The sequence below is a fragment of the Chlamydotis macqueenii genome, chromosome 11 (genome assembly GCF_036417535.1).
Source record: "Chlamydotis macqueenii isolate bChlMac1 chromosome 11, bChlMac1.mat, whole genome shotgun sequence".
Lineage (NCBI taxonomy): Eukaryota > Metazoa > Chordata > Aves > Otidiformes > Otididae > Chlamydotis > Chlamydotis macqueenii.
The window spans coordinates 8857426-8877523 of NC_141566.1; the positions used below are offsets into that span (position 1 = coordinate 8857426).

General features: G+C 41.2%; 1 protein-coding gene across 2 annotated transcripts in view; it reads right to left on the reverse strand.

The window, feature by feature from the left end:
- Positions 1-233: 233 nt before the first annotated feature.
- Positions 234-20098, reverse strand: part of AFF2 (ALF transcription elongation factor 2) — a 345930-nt gene continuing 326065 nt past the window's right edge. For both annotated transcript variants that reach the window (XM_086756076.1, XM_086756075.1), the window contains exons 19-21: positions 18328-18377; positions 14236-14450; positions 234-9816 (exon numbers count right to left, since the gene is read on the reverse strand). In XM_086756076.1, the coding sequence (XP_086612202.1) occupies positions 9695-9816; positions 14236-14450; positions 18328-18377 (387 nt within the window). In that variant the 3' untranslated portion in view covers positions 234-9694. The remainder of the gene's footprint in view (positions 9817-14235; positions 14451-18327; positions 18378-20098) is intronic.

The following is a 20098-nucleotide window of genomic DNA, read 5'->3' on the forward strand; positions in this document are numbered from 1 at the left end:
AGGGATGGGGAAAACACACTATTGATCCTGTTACCTCAGTGCTGGAATCGGCACGACATTATTTTCTAACATCAAGTCATTTTAAGTCTCCGCAATGACACAAACACATTGATTAAAAATTAAAACCAATGACAGCTCTCCCACAAACAGAACTTACTGTTCCGTACTTCTTGTATCCTGGGAGGGAATGAGAAAATAGCAGAAGACAGAATAATTTATAGTGATAAAATGGGTTACATTTTCATAAAAATTTTATTTTACTTTTTTTTTTAAATAATTCAATGCACTGGCAGTATAATTAATCCCTCTATGAGAGACACAAATGTACCAGTTCAACCAATATTATTTATACAGAGACATTGTGTTTAAAAACAACAAAAGTACATTTAAAATGTTTGTACATAAAGTATTACTGTTATTTCTTTTTCTTCTGGAGAAGGAACAAATGTAAACAAAATGCATAATTGTGCAACACGTTGGAAATACAAAGCAAAACAGGCAAGATACAATTTTATACATATAAAGCAAAAGAAATCAAACTTTTATAACTATACAACATTTCAGTAATTGCTTGACATTTTAACAGTTACCTTGGTCTGTACAAAACATCTTAACTTATACTTAAAACTTTACAAGAATAACATGCTTGTTCAGAACAAAGACACCTTGTGGAATTGCAATGATTATTGATATGATATTTGCACACATGAGAAAAAAAGGCTACTTCAATAGTAAATAAAAAGTAAGAATGCAAGGTAAATGGCCATTTAGTAAGCCGTAATCTAATTCCAATAGCTAATTAAGTTGCACTGCAATGCAGAAATTAAATCCGACTTTTGCTGGAAGACCGTAAGGTCATAACGTTGCTCTATTTCCAGGAACCAGAAGAAAGCATATATAAATTTTCCTGATATTTTGGTTAATTACACATGCGTGCACGCACACACACACAAAAGGGAAAAAAAAAAAAAAAAAAAAGGAAAAAATAGTATTTGCCACGAGAGCCAGAAGTGGTAGGCAAGAGACCGCACGCACTAGACTACTCCCAGCATGGCCAGGTTAAAAACCAAGACAACTAGAAAGAGCAAACATCCACTGAGTTTGCCAGGATTACTTCTCCTGAACCTTAGTTGTATTTTGCTTTTTTCTTTTCAGAAGACAGGAAGCAACTTGAATTGAATGAAGCCATTTAAAAAATATCGGGAGTATTACAGCCAAAGACAAAACACAAACCAAAGGAGGGCTCAAAACCAAAAAATAACCAGCTCTTTTCACTTGTTTTCATGTTCTGTGACAATACGTCCTAGACCTTTTGAATGTGGTTTTAAAAAACAGCATTTAAGATTCAGTAGAAGATATGCAATCCAGAGATGTCAAAAATACAAACAGGAATAAATTATACAATATTTTATGAAATTACAAGGACTGTCAGCTTGGATAAAATGTACCTAATTTTTAAGTGTCCTCAAATGACACATATGGCTAAAACTAAACTCCTGATTGCATCAACCTAACATATTCGGTGCCCGATTCTGCACTCTGTGTGCTGAGCACTGTCTTGCAGTCACTCCTGTGGCCTCCAGTGGAGCAGCCTCTGGATGAGGATGCTCAGGGGAAGAACGGCAGAACTGAGCCTGGATAAACAGTCACCACGACTTTTAAATGTACAAAACCCATTTGGCTTAGAAAAACCCCTTTAGCCTGCTGCGATGTCTTTGAACTAAAGTAACAGATTCCATCTCTAGACTGAGAGCATTTATGACACGTTTGAATTTATTTGCCATTTTTCTACGCAAACTAATGCTGATGCCAGTAAATATTTAAACTCAGAGGTAATGAAATTGCAACACGCCTTTTAGTTAAAACCAAAACACATGCGAGCCTAGATGGCAGGCAGAAATTACCCTCCAATTCTTTCAGCAGGGATTATCTGGTGCTGAATCAGAACGGTTCGATGTATCCTCAGCTTCCGTGTGCATTTACAAAGCTGCATTAGGGCATGCAGCACAGCACGAAGAGGGAGAGGACTAGTTTTTCAGCTGGCGTAAATCAGCACTGACATCTCCGGAGCTACTTTGAGGCACATCAGCTGCAGCTCTGGCCCTCAGTCATCAGAAACGTACAACCATCACTCACTCCACGTGTAAGACTCGCAGCAGTGGAAGTGCAGAGTGGAAGTGTCATCGACGTCAGATAAAAAACTTCTCTCTCAGTCTGGTTTCTGGAATGCTTTTCCGGACTGTGTGGTCTAAAGCAGTTTTAGGACGTGCTCTATACTGCATAGCTTTGCAAAGGACAATATTCCCTTACAGGCAAGGATTATGGTACATTAACCATTTCATTGGCATGATGATAAAAACTTTGGGACTTTATCTGCATAGAGATGTGTTGGCAAAAATTAGTCTGGGGTTAGAGGGTTTGCTCCTCAGTGTGTGCATATTAACTCCTCTGAATTCAGGACTCCTACACCAGTTTACACCAGCTGAGGAACTTGTACTCTAACTCTGTCAAAAATAAAGTATGTGTTGCTATCTGCTATTCAGTTCATTCATAAATTCAAGGGTAAGTGCCTCCTGCCAGTGGGTCAAAGCTTCTTCACGTCCGTAACTCCACGTTATTTGTCACTGAAGTCAATGGTGGTTTCCCTGAGCAAGGGCTGAGTCAAGACACGGTCTGGTTGAAGAGCAAGTCTGCTTGCAGTTATTCCAGCACTAGTACAGAGACCTTGAACTAATTTCAGTGGGGTAAGTGCTCAGCCAGAACAAAAATGGGTGTAATTCCATTGAATCAATTGGGATAATGCAATTGAAGTTCTGGCCCAACAAACTTAACTCTGGTAATGCCATGTCACTTTTGTTAACCAGCTTCTCCTTTGACAAGCAGTGCTCAGCAAGCTCTGTAAGACTTGTATGATTGCCATATGACAGCAGAATTTGGTCCCATGAATTCCACAAGCTGAACCAAGTTATTTTACGTTTGCTTAGCTCAAAGTTTGGTCCATTGTAGTTACTGTTCTCCATTAAAACAATGACATTCACTTCAGAATTTGACTTTCCTTCAAATTCTGAGAAGGAAATAACCGAGTAGAAATTAGGACTATCTCTACTTGATGGGTTTTTCAATGGAATTACACAACTGTGAGTAAACTTATACCCAGCACAGAGAGCTTACAGAACTTGCATAGAGGGGAACTCACTTAAAATTAAAGAAGAAAACAAGTCTCAAACATCATCCACTCACATGGCTTTTACCACTGGCATCAGCAGGACTCAGCTAGAGTCCTGTAAGCACGAGTGGTCACTACAATTCAAACTGCAGTTCTGCACACAGTGAATATTGCCTCGGTTTTATGATGTCACTGCATGCACCACTCCTGTCAACTCATTTGGTGTTTCCAGAGGCAGTGCAAGTAAAAGTGAGTGCTCACATCCAAGTCCCATCTGCAGCCATAGAGGACCAAGACCTGAAAGCAACACAGAGCCACAGCTCTGCTGGACCCAGGCGGTGGGGCTGGGGTCACTCAGTCCTGTTGGGCACAGCACTGGTCCCCCACCATGTCTCGGGCACCCGGATACTGTGGCCAGGGCTACGTGGGGATTCACATTGCGCAGACCTGTAGCAGTCCAACACCCTGAGCAGGCTGAGGGCTCAGGGAGCTCCACGCGGCTCCACAGCCTGCGGTAGGCAAGGTCAGGCTCCACAGCCTGTGGCCTCTCTCCAAAGCACTGAGTACACACACCGCTACTTGAGCTGGCCACTGGGTCCCTGGGCTTGGTCCTTGCTGGAGTTGTGAGGGAAAAATGGTTTAACTCTATGGTGACTTCAGGGCAGTGACAGGCATTAGCTCTTTGGGACATGTGGTGGCACGTTGAGGTGGATTAAGGAATTGGATGGGATGGTGCTGTATTCAGATTTTGTAGGATACCACGGTATAGGTGTTATTTTGCAGGACGTACCAACAGTAATGAACCTCCTTTCCCAAGAAGCACACACAGGTAAAATTCATAATGCCAGACCACACCAACTCGCCCCAGTTTCTTTAAACCACTCTTCACATCTTAACCATTGCTTAATGACTACAGTGTCAATGAGCTGCCTGAGATGGTGCTACATACCCCGTGGTTCTGGGCACAGCTTATCTTCATAGTATTTCTGTTGAAGTGCCTCCTGATGAGGCCAGGTTTGGTTCTCATCTGACACCAGTTTAATGCAGTAACTCATCTGCACCTGAATTTCCTCTCATTTCTCTCTATAGAGCCACAGGATCCCCCTGATTACACAAGATCTGAACTCAATATCTTCTGACTTTCAGCAGCTACCACCATGGGTTTAAACTGGTGTGAGATGGTCAGAATCGCCCATCTTGGAAGACAAAAGAAACAGACAAACCACCTTTGAAAGAGAATGGCTAAAGCTACCAAGTCCATCAGAAAGGCAGGTCTGACGGGAATACTGCAGAGAAGATGGCTACTCTGGAAGTCAGGCAGGAACATTTTGCATTCAGTAGCAGGGAGGTTTTGATAATGAAGGAGAGACTAACTCAGCTTTTAGCCTATACCTATAGGCTACAAAATATTGAGTGATATATCTAAAGGATGTCACTATATCTAGTGAGAGATCCATACATGTATCTCGTTAGACAATACAGAATGCCTGTATGCATTGCTGTGTGTAGTGGTCTGGTTCTATCATGGAAGTTCAGGAATATTAGAAATAGAGGAACTGAGCCCTCCCAACATTATCAAGATTTATTTTATTTGTATTTATAAAATATTATGCAAAGGAAAGCTGGAAGATGTCATAAGGACAGCAGGCTGGTTTCTCATCATCCCCTCTGCCTCACTCCCAGTGCACTCCAGTGACGCTGGGAGATGCTGGCCCTTTGCAATGCCACCTCAGCCTGTGGGCCTGGTCATGTATGGGACGTTTCTGCACTTGGTTCAAAATGACCAACTGTTATTCTCCGGTGACTTCTGAAATACTTTGCCTTTCTTAACATTTCCAGACACTGGTCTATGGCAAATGAGTTAACCTTCTGAAAAACAACGTTGACAGCACCTTCAATTTTGATGCTGACTTCAGGGACCACAGGACCTGATGACAGAGTTGTTGCTACTTTCTGTCATACCTTCACGGCCTGCAAGGAGACAACAGATGCAAACAGGACTATACACCAACTACAGAGGAACACTTCAATTAAATTCTGCTACCACTCAGCAGTGGTAAGAATGTTTCTCTTTACGGCTATCCCATCTTTTTCTATGTGCTATGAAGTAATGAGCAAGGACTTCCTGTCGCAAATTCACATCCAAATCCATACATAGGTGTACACACATGCACGCACGCGTGCTTGCTTCAATACTGTGTGCAGTGGAGCTTCTCCTGAACTCGAAGCAAGGAAGTATATTAATACCCAAGTCAGAGTCCTTACCAGCACCATTTTTGCTGTCTTTTAAGTTGCACTCACAAAACTAATCACTGGATTTAGACAGCATTAAATACTGATAAAAATACAATGAAAACATTTCTTTCAAAGTACTTAAAAACTTGTCAGTGAATCTAAACTGTTATAATGGAAGAACATCATAAAATCTGTGAAATTAAAAAAGCATAGAAACTAAGGTTCAGATTCAATTTCTCAGTTTTTGTTTCTTTAGGAGGAATGAAGATCTCTATCTTTATTCTTAACCCACATTACACTGACAGACCTGTACTTGCCTTTCAAAGGAGGTAATTGATAAATGAGACAATATATTCACAGAAAGACTATTTCAATGTTAAAAGACCAAAGACTATGTAAGAAAAAGTCAAACTAAGCTATGAGAAGCAAGCTGTGAAAGTCGCCACCAGCATTATCAACAAAAAGGCTGTGAGCTAAATCAGAACGACTGAAAAATAAAGATAAGACAAAATAAAATGAAATAAAATAAAAAGCACAAATATTGGTCCAAACCCAGCTATCTAAACACAGCGTGAACTGTTTACGCTGTTAGTTTGCTAAGTGTTGGAAGAGCGATTTGTCCTCTGAAAGGAGCCCAAGGAGCACAGCTGAGATCAGTGACGATGGTCTAGGGGAACACGGCCCATATGGGATCCATCGCCTCAGGCTTTCCCTTCGCTCCCTGCTCTTGAGGACCCAACACACATCACTTGGCTGGAGATACTGCACTCAGAGCAGGATATTCTTCCTGCACATTGTCAAATCCCTCACTTAAGATCTGCTGCAGCTCTTGACACGAGGTTAAGTGCTATGTAAATGCCTTGCTTGAGCACTCCGGACTTTGCTGCCCTTGCGTCTCCTACCCATAGAGCTCCCAAATGCTTGCATTTAGCCCTTTACTGGCATGCTCCCTTCACTGCTGAACTATTGATGTTGCTCCAGACTCCTGAAGCATGGGACACAAACGACAGTCTTGTCAGCTCTGGCAATTTTTTATGAGGCTTGGTGTCTTTCTTAAATTCCAGCTGCAGAAACCAAGAGATTACATCACTGTCCCAGTTTATCTCTATTAAAAACAAATGTGTCATTTCTGGCCCTTGACATGCTTGAACAACGCCTGAAAACCTGTCATGAAATCAGTCTCAAAGCTCAGTATCCAGAAGGCAATACAAGAATCAAAAAAGTTTATTTAAAAAAAACCCCAACCCATGATTTGAAGCCAATCTTGTACTTTTTGGTGCTTGGTTCATGAGTCTGAATGCCTGAAGCGGGCAGTGTTAAGAGCAGACATAGCAAATGCCCAAGTCCCCATGGACCGAAACAAACAAACAATCTCATTTGATTAATGCTGCTGGAAGTAATATTTTAAGGGGTGAAATGATTCCACAAAGATGACATGTTGGCATTTGAAATTAGATGAATATAGTGCCTGTAAAAGTGCAATAATCCTTAATAACTAGCCCAAAAGAAGCATCATCCCCAGGGATAAGACGGTAATTCACGCTCCATATTTAATTTGTGTCTAAGCTGCTTTTGAAACAAGACTGCTAAATAGTAAGTTGCCTTGTGATCCTAGACTTGACTGCTGGACTTACTCTAATCACGCCATTGATTCGGCATACATTTCAAATTAAGTCACAGGATACAAAATCAGGTGGGCTAATTCCTTAAGCTGTTTAAGCAGAAGATTGTGAACATGGGGTAAGTTTAGAGATAGGAGCTTGTTTACTGCAAACAACAGGGGAAAGATAATACATTGTCTTCACTGGGTGACTGCAGCTAACTCTTCAAACGGTCTTGTGTCTGAAGATTGTATTTCAAGACATATCTATCCTCCATAAATGCATGGAAGTCTAGGATTTCAGTCTCCATTAAAGGAACAAGTGATGACAATGTGCTTAATTAGACTAAATAGTTACCAAATCTCATTAGTGAGATCTTGCAAAAAGAAGGGAAAACTGGCTTATGACACCCCCCTCCAAACACCACTTCATCTCAAGTACTCACCCTGTTCAAAAAAATTAAAATAAAATACTTCAAGTATTTTGTTTTCTTTTACTTAAAAAAAAAACCAAACAACCCAACAACCACCTTTCATCTACATTTCTGAATAGTTCTCACTGTTGTGGTTTTCTTTCTTAGCTGCTGGGGCCAGAATCAGCACGACAAATGCTGTCAGAGCCACGTTTCAGCCACGTTACCGAGACCCTCAGAGAGCAGATAAGGGTGTATCGACCACTTCAGAACAGGAATGTGCAGATAATACAGGATGTGCATGTTCTGCACATGTCCTTTGCAGACAACCTTAAACGGGATGGCTTCTCTAATGATTCACCTTGGCTACATTTACAACACAGTCTTGTGGGACAAAATATTAGGAATTATTGATTTTTAAAAAAGGTAGAACTACAGGGAGTTAGTATACAACAGCTACAGTAATGTTTGTCTTAAATGTGCACTGGGCAGAGTCCTTAAACTGCTCTTATTGCAAATAGTGAAGGCCTGCTCTAAAAATCATAACAGTCTGAACCTTTTAAATGCAAATTTGTCCTATTTATCTGGTCACAACTCAGTGAGTAGAATCCAATAACTCACCAGATTAAAGGATATACAGGATTATACAGCAGAAGGTAATTGCAATTAACTAATATCTGGATGGCATTTAATACACATATTGTATTATTTAAATGAGATGAGACAGAATAATATTTACATTGCTATGAGCATTTTCTGTTCATAGAAATGGAATTTACAGTTCAGTAAGGTATGCAGGCGTTATATCAAGAATGAGATGAGACCATTTAAAGTCTTGTGAATTATTGATATAAATTCATTTTGTTTTGTTTCACGCACCAGCGCTTCTTGCAGTGGCACCAGAAGAGTAGTGCAGCTTATAACAGGGGAAAAAAAAAGAAGAGGAAAGAGCAAATGTGAAATGGTGTAATTTATTCACAATTGCTTTGAAATTCTATCTGAATTGTCTCATTATTATTTAAGCATTAGAGAGGAATGGTCCAAAATATGACAGCATGGGAAAACAGATGCAGAACTTGGAAAACAGGTAATCTGACTGAAGTATTCATGGCCATTATTAAACAAATGTTATATTGCTTTTGGGTAAATCTGGTGATTTTATTTAATTTGACATTGTTTTCAAGATAGCAAGATAATACTGTTCGCTTCTAACGCTCTGAAATGAACAAAACAGGTGAAAATTGATGCCACATGGAATTATAACGTTTCAACAGTAGCTGGTTAGTTAAACTTCTAGAGAGTGTCATGAAGAATCTGCATACACTTATTAATGGACTTTTACATACAATATCAATGCTTAGAGTGTAGTGGTCCTGTTAAAATCTGCTTTCACTGAGTCACTATGCAAGGAGAGATTGTTCTATGAAGAAAAATCTTGGGTGAGTATTTGTTTGAGACTAAACAGTAAAACTGAAAGAAGATGCACAGATTTAGTATAGGAATGGTAGATAAGACTATGAAAGCTAATATTTTGTAATTGCCTAAAAACTGCAATAAATTCTGCTGCCTACTGAAATTATTAAGCCAACAAGAAACAGGAAGAATGGAATATCAAAACCTCATTGCATAGTGTGTCATCGTTCTTTAATGAGGCATTCCTTCAACCTTTTACCTCTTAACACCTTTGGTGATCTCACATTATACACCTGTAAGACAGTCAATGTTCTCTTTTAGAGACTAAGCCTATAGGAAGTATGAAACCTTAGGAATGTACTGTGTCAGGTAGTGATGCCAGAATTAAGCGTCAAAAAGCTTGGTTCAGGTTCAGAAGACAATTTTGAATGAAAGCTATAACTTCTACTAATTTATTTCAGAAGGGACTTCTCATATATACCCTCAAATATTTAAGACGCTTTGTACTATTTCTCAGGAATCCATATCTTCTCAAAGTGCTTTTTTGTTTTCACTTGAAGGCAGCATGGACTTAAAACAATACTGCAGGGAATGTACCGTTCCATAAAGCACATAAGGATGGCAGGATCCAGGAGACACAAGGCATAGAAAATTGTCGAAAATGATTAGATGGTACAACACATACTGCTCTTGAGTCATAAGTTCCATTTATAGTGACTTCTACTTCCAATAGATAGGATATTAAAAAAGGCAATAAAAATGAAGTTACATGAATAAACTTCCAGAAATGAGTGGAGTTCCACCAGTGATCGTCTCTGCGCTGGTAGAGGTAGAAGAATGGGGATGTTATGATCTGGGTAGCAGTCACTACAACAAATGAGCCTCAATGCGGAGCCAGTGGAGACCTTGGTGAACGTAACGAACCAGATTGGTCATACTGCTGTGTTGTGTTAAGGGTCCCATCACTGAGTCCAGGTCAACAAAGAATTCTGCAATACACAAGAAATAGAAGTCATTGTTTCAGGCAATGGTACAGAAATACTTGTACTACCACCATTTCCTACCCAGTAGCAGCAGTACAATGAGGGAGTTCTCAAGATGCTGTGCACATGAGCACATGGTCAGTAGGAAAGAATTTAAACAAAGGCAACAATATATTTAAACAGACCAAATTAAATTATCATGCTGGAAGTTAAGCACAACATGGTATCAGTGGTTGCCAGGAGTCTTCCTTTACCTCTGAAGATCTGCACTTTCTGGTTTTTGAGCCTAGGTTTGCTAACTGAATGACTTAAAGAGCTGGCAATGAACTTTTCCATGCTGTACCCTCTCCTGGGCATGAAGAACTAGTCTGGATCTTGCAGAAGACTTTGCATGCTCTTTTCCCCACCCTCCAATTTCTGTTACTGCCATTGCAGCAGTTTTGGCCCTCTGCTCATCCTGCTGCAGCTGCAGGACCCAGAGGATGTGTGTGGGGTGGGAGGGGAGAAGGAAGAGAGAGGGAACACAGCAGGAAAATAGCATCTAGGAGATGGGAACCTGTAAAGGGAAAGAAAAGATGGGTAAGGCCACTGGGATCCGGTGTCGGGAAGGGCTAACAAAGAGCCTCAGTTAAGAAGCAACACATCAGTTTACTTCATGCCATGTGTTAGATGCTCTCTGGGTGAAAGAGTAATCCTGTTAGGGCCAACAGACCTTTCCTAATTGCTTTCAATGGAGAACTGGATTGTGTCCTCTATTCTCCCACAGCTCGTTGTTTTGCTCCCGGGGGCACAGGCATTCCCATGCACACACCACTTACACTATATTTAGGCGAGTGGGAGCCCGCGCTCAGCTAAAGCCCCTCAAAGCCCAGATAACAACCAACAATCACACTAACCAGTGGCTGAGCCCTCACGTTCTCACCCTATCTGAAATCCAGTGCGTGGCACTCGGCCAGCTAACGCTGTATGGGCTGCGGTTCGGGAGAGCAGACACCGGCTACAAAATCATTATCAGTACTTTCTCCAGCAAGTAAGTGCTGCTTTGAGGTCTTCTATCCAAGTATTGACAGCCTGACCCTGGTCAGCTTGGGAGCTACAGCAGTATCACAGCACAAAGTGATTTGGCTGGAGGCAAGCATAATGAAAGCTTAGGGCTATCGCCAGTTGCATTAAGATGCTACAGCCAGCAGTTACTTTTAATCTTCCTTCCTCTATCTTATATTCCCTCCCTCCAGTGTAAAATCAATACATTTAGAAGTGAAATAATGTCTTGCTTACATTCCAGAGATCTCATTCTAGGCTCAAATAAATAATAATTGCTTTAAACACTGAGAATTTACCTTAAAGCCTAATTTCAGTTCAAGATTTCTTAAAAAATCTGCAAGCACTAAAGGCACTTATTACACTTCTATGTGAAAGAACAGGCCTTTGTCACTACAGAGCTGATCATTTTCTACTGCAGAAAAAAAGTGCTGCTATCTTTGGAAGATTAAAAAAAACACCTGATTTTGTAAAGTCAGCTGCGAGTTTGACGTTATAAATGGTGAGCAACTCTCCAGGTGATCCAGCACAAACCAGCCCATGGGTTGGCTTTGGGAAGCCTGTGATTTAGCCTGGCCTGCTACAGATGCAGAGTTTAAAACAAACTTCATCTGTTCTCCCACACCCTCTAAACTCTACCAACCAGGGGAAATTCAACCAGAGCTACACCGCAGCACGTTCCTGCGTTCCTTTTCAAACCAGATCAGCTTGGCGAATCACAGTTCTGCTGTTCTGCCTCTTGCTATGCCTTTTTATTTTAATGGCACATCTTTTGTCAGGCTGACAAGAAAGGCTTCTGTCTCCTGCTCTGAGCCAGCTGGACATGAGTCAAGTCCAAACTGGGAGCATGCAGGCACACTCAGAGGAGCACAAAACCTAAATTGACAGCCGTGGACAAGGGGAAGCTGCACAGCTCCCACAACGTGCAAGAAATCTCTTGTGCTTGCGTGGGCACGACCTAAGAAACATCTATTACAGCTGTAAGACCAAATCTCTATTAGCTCACCAGGTACATGTTCTTGGGCAAGACATACCCTGTGATTCAGAAGACAACAGAAACAATAAGAGCTGACCACACATCCACACACACAAAAAAGAAAATAGTGATTGGACCTGTGTTTTTTTAAAAGAAAATTAATTTTTATCTTAAAAGTGGGTTTCTCTGTGGGTTTGTGTTTGTTTGTTTGTTTTTTGAGACCATTTTTATTTCAAGGCAGTGTGGGAGAAACCTCTTTTTTTTATGATTAACTAACTTCCCAGCCCCTAAAAGAGAGGCCAAGAGATCTGTCCTTTACCCGGGACTCAAGGCAGAGTCTGGGTGTTGCACCTATTTGCTGCCATGGGACATTTCTGAACTCCCAGTCCACATGCCACGGTACCAGAGCCTGGGCGCTGCAACGGCTGGTCCTGCTGGCAAACGTGGATCAGAGAGAGCTATGGGGAAAGGAATGAGTCCTGTTCCAGCCACCAAGATATCAGTGTTTTGAGTTACTTGAGAGGTGCAGATAACATCAAATAAAATAATTACAGCTAGGTTCCATGAAACACTGTAACATTTCTTATGTCAAAGTGTCTTAAATATATCCTTCTGTAAATGGAATCCATCATGTGATATGACAAAGACCTGCAGAGTACCACAGCAGTTCTTATACTCTTTTTTTTTTGTTTGTTACACCATGAATTTTTCAAATTGTAATTTAATTATCTTTCAGCATGCAACCTTAAATTGAGTATTTAATTAGAAATAAGGTATCTTTCCAGACAAAATGTAAAGACAGACACACTATAGCGTGTATGAAACTCTGATCTCTCTCCAATGTTTTATAACATTCAAATGAAATCTGAAGTAACACGAACTTTCCATTCCCTGTAAGATGGCTGCAGTTTGTGAAATAGGATATAAAAGAACAGGGCACAACCCTAGATGTCTTGCTCGTGTGAGAAACCACTATTCATGCATCCAGTCCCACTAAAGTCAAAGGGACTGCTCATCTGAATAAAGATAATTTCTATAAGGCTTTATTTGACTGTAAATCAGAACAAGAACAAAGAAGAGTGTAGGGGGAAAATGCAGAAGGAAAGTCAGCAGGTTTTTTCTCATCTAGTTCTAGGACTGATAACAGCAGTGGCTGGGTACATTTTCTGTCTGCTGGCTGAATGCCTGAGCTATTTTGATTCAATACCAAGTAGAACATTTAACAACTCCAAAACACACAGGGCTAATTACAAGATTATCGCCATCTCCTATCAGAGTATCCGTCTGCATTCCCACTGTAACATTCTGCAGTACATTTGACAGGGAATCACTTTCACATTTTGTAAAAACGGATGAGGCTATGGAAAAAATCCAAAATGACTGCACTGCTACTAAATTAACCAACATGAACAAAGACAAGAAGCAGTGGGGAGGACTGGACAGAACTTCTATTATTGTTCTTCATCCAGGGATAGATCATTATGACCCACCATTCAGACATAAAACTCTATAAATCTCAAGCTTAGTTTCTCTAAATCAGTGGAAATTTGCCACTGACATTAATGGGAGTAAGATCAAACTGCATACAGCGAGCACATTTGTCAGGACAAGTCAGCCATCTGAAATCTCACTATAATTTAAAAGAATGAGCCAATTCATGATGAGAATATTTCCCAGTTAGGCTCTGCACCTCTAGTGTCAAGGAAAGCTTTGTCAATGATTTGTGTAAGCCCAAAGCTGGAATCTGAATAACTACATTAACACGGGAAGTTCACAGCTGGCCAACAATAGGCCAGATTTGTCCTTTAGTTACATCTCAGGCACTCCACTATACTCAATATAACCCAGGCACAAACGGCTTGCCAAAACTCATTTGAAATGACTGTGGTAAAGACTTACATTTTATTGTTAGGAATAAACAAGCAGATTTGCAATCCAACCATAGGAGAGTCAAGGTCATGGGTTTCACTGGACATCTCCTAATCAGACTCCCTGCATAAACATAACATCTAATGTTTGCTTATTATCCTAGCTAGCATTTTAATAGTCTTAAACCTGTTGACAGAGCAGTCTGAAAATAACCTTGGTGCTCTACGAGAAGCTGAAACTGTGAACAAATTTGCAGACTCGAAAGCTCTCATCACTTGGGGCTCATGTTCGCTAAATTATTTGCCAGCTGCTCTGATAACCCTATGTTTAGCGTGTTACACATCCCCCCCTGTGCTTGACAAGAGAAGATACGCATTGGCTACAGCGACCAGCAAGCAGATTTGGTCTGTTTGCTCAAGCTGTCACAGTTGTGCTCTTAGATGCGGTGGTTCCGGGTCCAATTCCCAGCAACGCCTAGAACAGAAAGAAAGCTAAAGCTGAGGAGCCAAAGGGGACAAAGAAGCAGCCGAATGGGGTACCTTTGTTCTCCTTAGTCAGCTTGTCAGCCATGTCCCAATGCTCATAGCTCCGCAGGACGTTGTTGGTGATGTTGACGTGGCTGGCAGCCATGTGGTGGATGCGCTGAGGGATGGTGATGGTCCCCGCCGAGGAAGAGCCGGCGGTGCCCGTGTTGCTTCCGGCAGAGCTGACGGGGGACGGGCTCAGGGACATGGGTGATGGTGTTTCTGTGCTCCTGCAAGAGGTAAAGGGAGAGTGAGTCCCCTTCGCACACCCCACTTCACTGCCATTCTAAATGCACTTGAAAAATTAACTCTGCACCCCAGTCAGGGAATAACGTGCAGTAGTATCTCCTGGCTTTATGAGAAAGGAGAGGTTATAAACTGGGAATGATTGAAAATAAAAAGGGATTTAATTCTCCCTATAAATGAACCTGTTATTTAAAAAAAAAAATCTATCATAAAAATAGAGCAATCTTTCACAGAAAGAAGTATCTCATAGCTGTAATGATTTTTCTACCTGCTGCCAGAAGCTGCAATGGCAGTTAGAAAACACTCAATGTGCAATATTGGCTTATTATCAAAGCATTTTGTGGAAACCACAATGACAGTTTGCTCCAAATACAGTCACCACAATAAGTAAAGTGCAAGTCTTAAAAGCACCCTGCAGAGCAGTATTAGGAGCTGAGGGTACTGCAGGATTATGAATATCTCTATAGGATTCTTCAAGACTGGCTACGGAGATTTGTTTCTAATTGCCTACCGTTCATCCACAAAGTCTTTGTACAGAGCGGTTTTGCGTTACCTACTTAGTGCAGCACTAATGTTCTAATATAGATTTTCCTTTAATTCCAACACCAGCGATTAGGAATCACCTGCTGGCTGCAGGCCGTGCGGAGGTCAGCACAGCAAGCTCATGTTTAGAGCTGTGCGGTGCTGAACGCTTACATACAGCTATTCTCTTTGAAAATTTGTTTTAGTGAACAAGATCAGGGGTTCAAAAAAAATCTCTTATTTAGCCCCCATTTGGAACCACTTACCTAAACTAATGCATTCAATTTGCTGTGGAATACACTTGAAAGGCAGGGCCGAGGCGCTCCCGGCGCTCTCTGCATGAAGCAAAGACACCAAAACTCTCTGGACCGGGATGTTGCAACCCCCCTCTTGACAGGCAGCCACTGATGCCTCATGCTGTGCATCAGCAGCAGCGACTCAAACGCATGGGCCTGATCCAAACCTCAGGACAGAAAGGCTCCTCCTCTTGGCTTTATGAGCCACCGTCAATGGTCCTGAACATGAAGCGCGGGCACAGATCTGCTGTGCCGACACCTTGCAAGTGCCGTAGGACACACTGCCACCACACACAGCCTGGGGCTGAAAGGCATTTACGGCAACGGCTTTTGCTGCAGTGTTTCCAGCAGTGCCATGCTATTACCTGTGCTCAACAACACGCTCCTCAAGATGAGCTAGATTATTTTTTCAGAGCTAGAGATCATGTAAATTCAGCAGCTAGAAGCTTTTTTACACAACTTATGTGTTATAGTTTAAGCATATCCTATGGCACAAACGTTTTAAGTTCTCAAAACATCCTGATTTGACACGCCACAGTGTCTTTAATGCACAGAAGAGCTGAACTATAGCAGATTAGGTCTGGGAGCAGCTAAAACTCATAAGTATCTGAGGGGACCAGGAGTATTTTGTTGGAGGCACTTACAACAAGCTGACGCACTTCTGCCAAATAAAGCACACTGTTCATTGGATTTACCCTGTTGTGCGCAGCCACTATTACTGCGGTGAGTCTATTAAATCTCTCTGTTTTGTGTTTTCTGTCACTAGAGGTGGGAAAGATTTCTGTAATGAAACCAGAGAAAATTTGTTTCATTGCCAGCCTGGAACTTGGACCAATTTTGTAGAAGTTCACAACCCTTCAAACAGAAGTGGCCAGATAATTCCAGTAAGCCAAGCTGAGGTTTTTGATGGTGTGAGATCCTGAGCAGACTACACTTCATGGCAATGGATAAGTTTTGCTTTGTTCAAAAAAAGATTTAAGAATATTCTGTTGTCTCCCCATTCTGCTGCTGATCTTTCTCCAGTGGTGCCACACCCTGATGGTGTTTGGTTTCACCTCTGTGGTGTGCAACTTCTCTTCCCACCTGGTACAAATTTGCAGGGGGATAAGAGGAAACCGTAGCCCTGGGGAAAGGCAAAGCACACGCTGCCAGTGGCAGCACCAGGCCTGTGACAATCCTTGGGGCCATCAGGAGACACTTGAGACACACGGCAACTCCGAGTCATCTGGAGAGCTTTACTTCTGAAATCCCAGACAGAGGGGACAGAAGACCTGAGTGTGGACTGTGGTGTCTTTGTGTGCTGGGTCACAGGTATCACAATAACACTGCTATAACAAGGCCTTGTCATACTCAGTTATTCTTACGTGTTAAGTGCTTCCTTCTCTGAATAAAAGACAGGGGTGCCCACTTTCAGAATTTTACTTCCTTATCTCCAAAGTTAGTGGGAAGAGACAGATCAGCTGGGTGCTATGTTAGAAGTGATGCTGACCCAAATGCTAGGTTTCTGCTGCCTACATTGTGGCTGGACAAGAATTTTCTCCTCCAGTCAAAACCCACTGATTCTAAATCCTGGGCACATAATCAGCTCTTTAAATAGCAAGGGAGATGTCATCACCTGCAGAGCACACACTTCACAGGAGTCTATTATAGGACAGGAATAAAAGGATAACTTCTGTTCCATGAAATTTTTAGGTATCAGCCACTTGCTTAAGGAACAAAAGAGGTGTAACGCTCTAGAGGTCTATTTTGGCACTAAAACTTTATGTAGACCTTACTGTATTTTTATTGCAATACAAGGGTTCACTGACATTTAAATACCTTGAAAAACTGGCATATATTGAATAATTTAAATTAGTAGTTGTTTTTCCAATGTTAAAATATCTTTCAGGTTTTTGTTTAAAGTGATTTTGTATTTCAGCACTTTAGTTTGTGTTACAATCTATACTTAAATATCTTTATACACAGATATTCAAAATAATTTTCTATTTTGAATTATCTAAGACGGTATTTTCCTTCAAGCAAAACGTTGTCATTTTTTATTTTGCACTGAATCAGGGCAAAGTCTATTGGAAAACTTCAATTCTTTGTGTGCTACACTTCAATCCCTTCTACGGTTTTATTACTTTATTTCCTTATCAGGTTCCTCAGGAGTGCCTGATAGTCATTTCTTCTCATGAACCACCAGAAAGAGACCATTAACAATAATAATTTTCACCTAGAATTCAGACTACTCAAACAAAGAAGGAAAGAAAAGTAAGGACCACCTCCTTTGTTTTACCTGTATCTGTACGTGTGTCCAGGAGAAAGGCGTAGCAGAAATGTGTGTCAGGTGGCAATGGACATTGCAAGATAAAGGCAAGGGTGCAGCAGCAACGCACCTTCATTGAACAGCACATCATAATGGCATTACCCCGACTTCATATCTGAGGCGAGGGTGTTTTAACGTTAGTATAACGCCACTGATAATTGGTTGACTAAGTGCCTTCACATTTTCACCACTATTACGCCTTTGGTTTTATTAAACAGCACTCACATATATCAATGAAATATTCATTGGTCTTTCATTACTGAACGAATCATTGAAAAATCACTGCAATGAAGGTTAACTCTGCTGGGGCTTCCTGAAATGACATGGTACTTGCTAGCTAATTAACAGATATTTTTATGGCCTTCATTTGGCTTGAGAAGTAAACCGTCAAAGAATCCAGCACAGAGCCATCATGACTGATTTTAGACTTAAGGAGGCTTTGCACAAAGATGAAGGTGTGTTTCAGCTCTTCCTTCCTACCCACACCGGCTGGCTCACATGAGTACGTGATTTAGTCCAGTGGGAGCCACCCACCCCCACAGGCCCAAGGCAGCCATAAGATCAATTCTGTAGCCCAGAAGAACATTTTCTACCCGCTACATATTTGAAACATACCTATAGCTCCCAAACCACTGAGTCAGGGACTGTCTTTTGCCTTTAGAGGCACCAAAACATTTCCCCTGCCTCTTAGAACCACTTGTCCCCAGACAGAAGTATTCATCAGAAAATACTCACTTTCCATTTCCGCCCCAAGGTGAGGGGGCCTGTGAGGCTTTCGAAGAGTTCTGCAAGTACAAAACCAAGATGTAAATAAAGGTGACACAAGTACATGAATACTGATGACACACGGCTCAACACTCTCTCTTCTCATTGCAAGGGCCACAGTGCATGTAGCAGAACAGCTCTGCACATCAGTCCCGTAATTAAACGGCTGGTGGATGATTGGTAGGTTCCAGCCAGAATCTTGAAAGTCACTTGATGAAAGAGGGAATGTAGTAAAATTTCTGCAAAAGCAGATGTAGTTCACAAAGGAGCGGTTTAATTACCACTGAAACTTATTCTACAAGTAGGTTCTTCAGACTGCAAATGACTTCTTATCTTTTGGGGGACCTGCAATCTTTTAATAAGAAACAAAAAGCATTTGGGTGGTTGCCTTAATGAAATTAATCTCTCCCAAGTTGCTAGGGAAGGTGGCTTGGGATTCAGATAGCAGTATAAATAAAACTCCCAGTGAGGATCTGCTTGACTGCCCTTGTTTTTTATGTATTTTATTTGCACAAATTGACTTTCCTTACCTGCTTATTCATTCTGCCTTTCATACCCGTGTAGCACCTTGTACAATCCTGTACAAAAAGACTGCCCAGCAACAGTAAAGCCCAGATTTTTCCGGTCTTGCTCATATTGGGCGGTATCTTACCTAGTTCCCATAAAAAGTAGTAGCATCAGGGCTGAAGCTATCTACATGTACTTTCTGAAAACCATCGCTCTGAGCTCCCTTGCACAGAAGTTAGCACACACAGAGAAAATTCAAATTTTACAAGTTCTGTGCAAAGTATTACTGTCATCATTACACGACTGATCTGGTGACTGTAATCATTATTTTGCATGTGAGGCACAGAGATTGAGTGGAGCACAGAGCAGCCCAGGGCATGGCACAAGGTCACCCAGCGGACTCTGGGAGCAAAATCCTACCCTTGAGCTCTAAAACACAGCTAAACTTGCCAAACAGTATTGACCAAAGGAGACAACCATGGTACTGGCCTTGCCTGTGTGTTCCTATACAGAATGCTCCTGTGTTCCATTAAAGATGTGAGCATGAAATTGAGTGTTTTGCAGGTACAGAGCATATGTAGTGTGTATTTTTGCCACCCACTCATATGTAAGAAGGAGGGAGATCCTAAATCCCCGTGGGAAGCCTTCAGGGATGAAAAAGTAGCTTTGATGGTAACTTCTACTGTCTAGGGATTGTTCCCAAGAGTATCTGGAGACAACATATTTTCAAAAACATTAAAATTTTCCTCAAACTTTTAGGTGAAATGCATCAAAGGGTGCCACTTTTGCTAATCTTAAAAAGTCTGAGTTCAATGTTAAAAATTTATGATTGTAGTTGTATTTTACTTCAAGTTGTCTCTAAATTTCAAAACTACTTTTATGATCAAATGGTTATTTTCTGTTGTGAAATGTCAAAAATATCCATTTGAAACTTTTAATTGGAAAATAATCAGAACCAGTTCTGTCCGCAAATGGTTTCAATTCGGACAAAACGGCATTTGTGAGGAAAAATATGTACAACTATTCTGCCAAAATACTCCTCTCCATCTCTGCTGTAAACAGTGGGCTGCTTTTCAGCTAAAATTGTGCAAAATTTTGAATAACAACTCTATTCAAAGTTAATCTATTTCATTTGTATTACAGATTCTCGCTAGTGAACACAGAGAACATTGTGCAGCAATACAAAACTAATATGTAGTTAATAGCTCCAATTATTTTCTTTTCTCCTCCTATG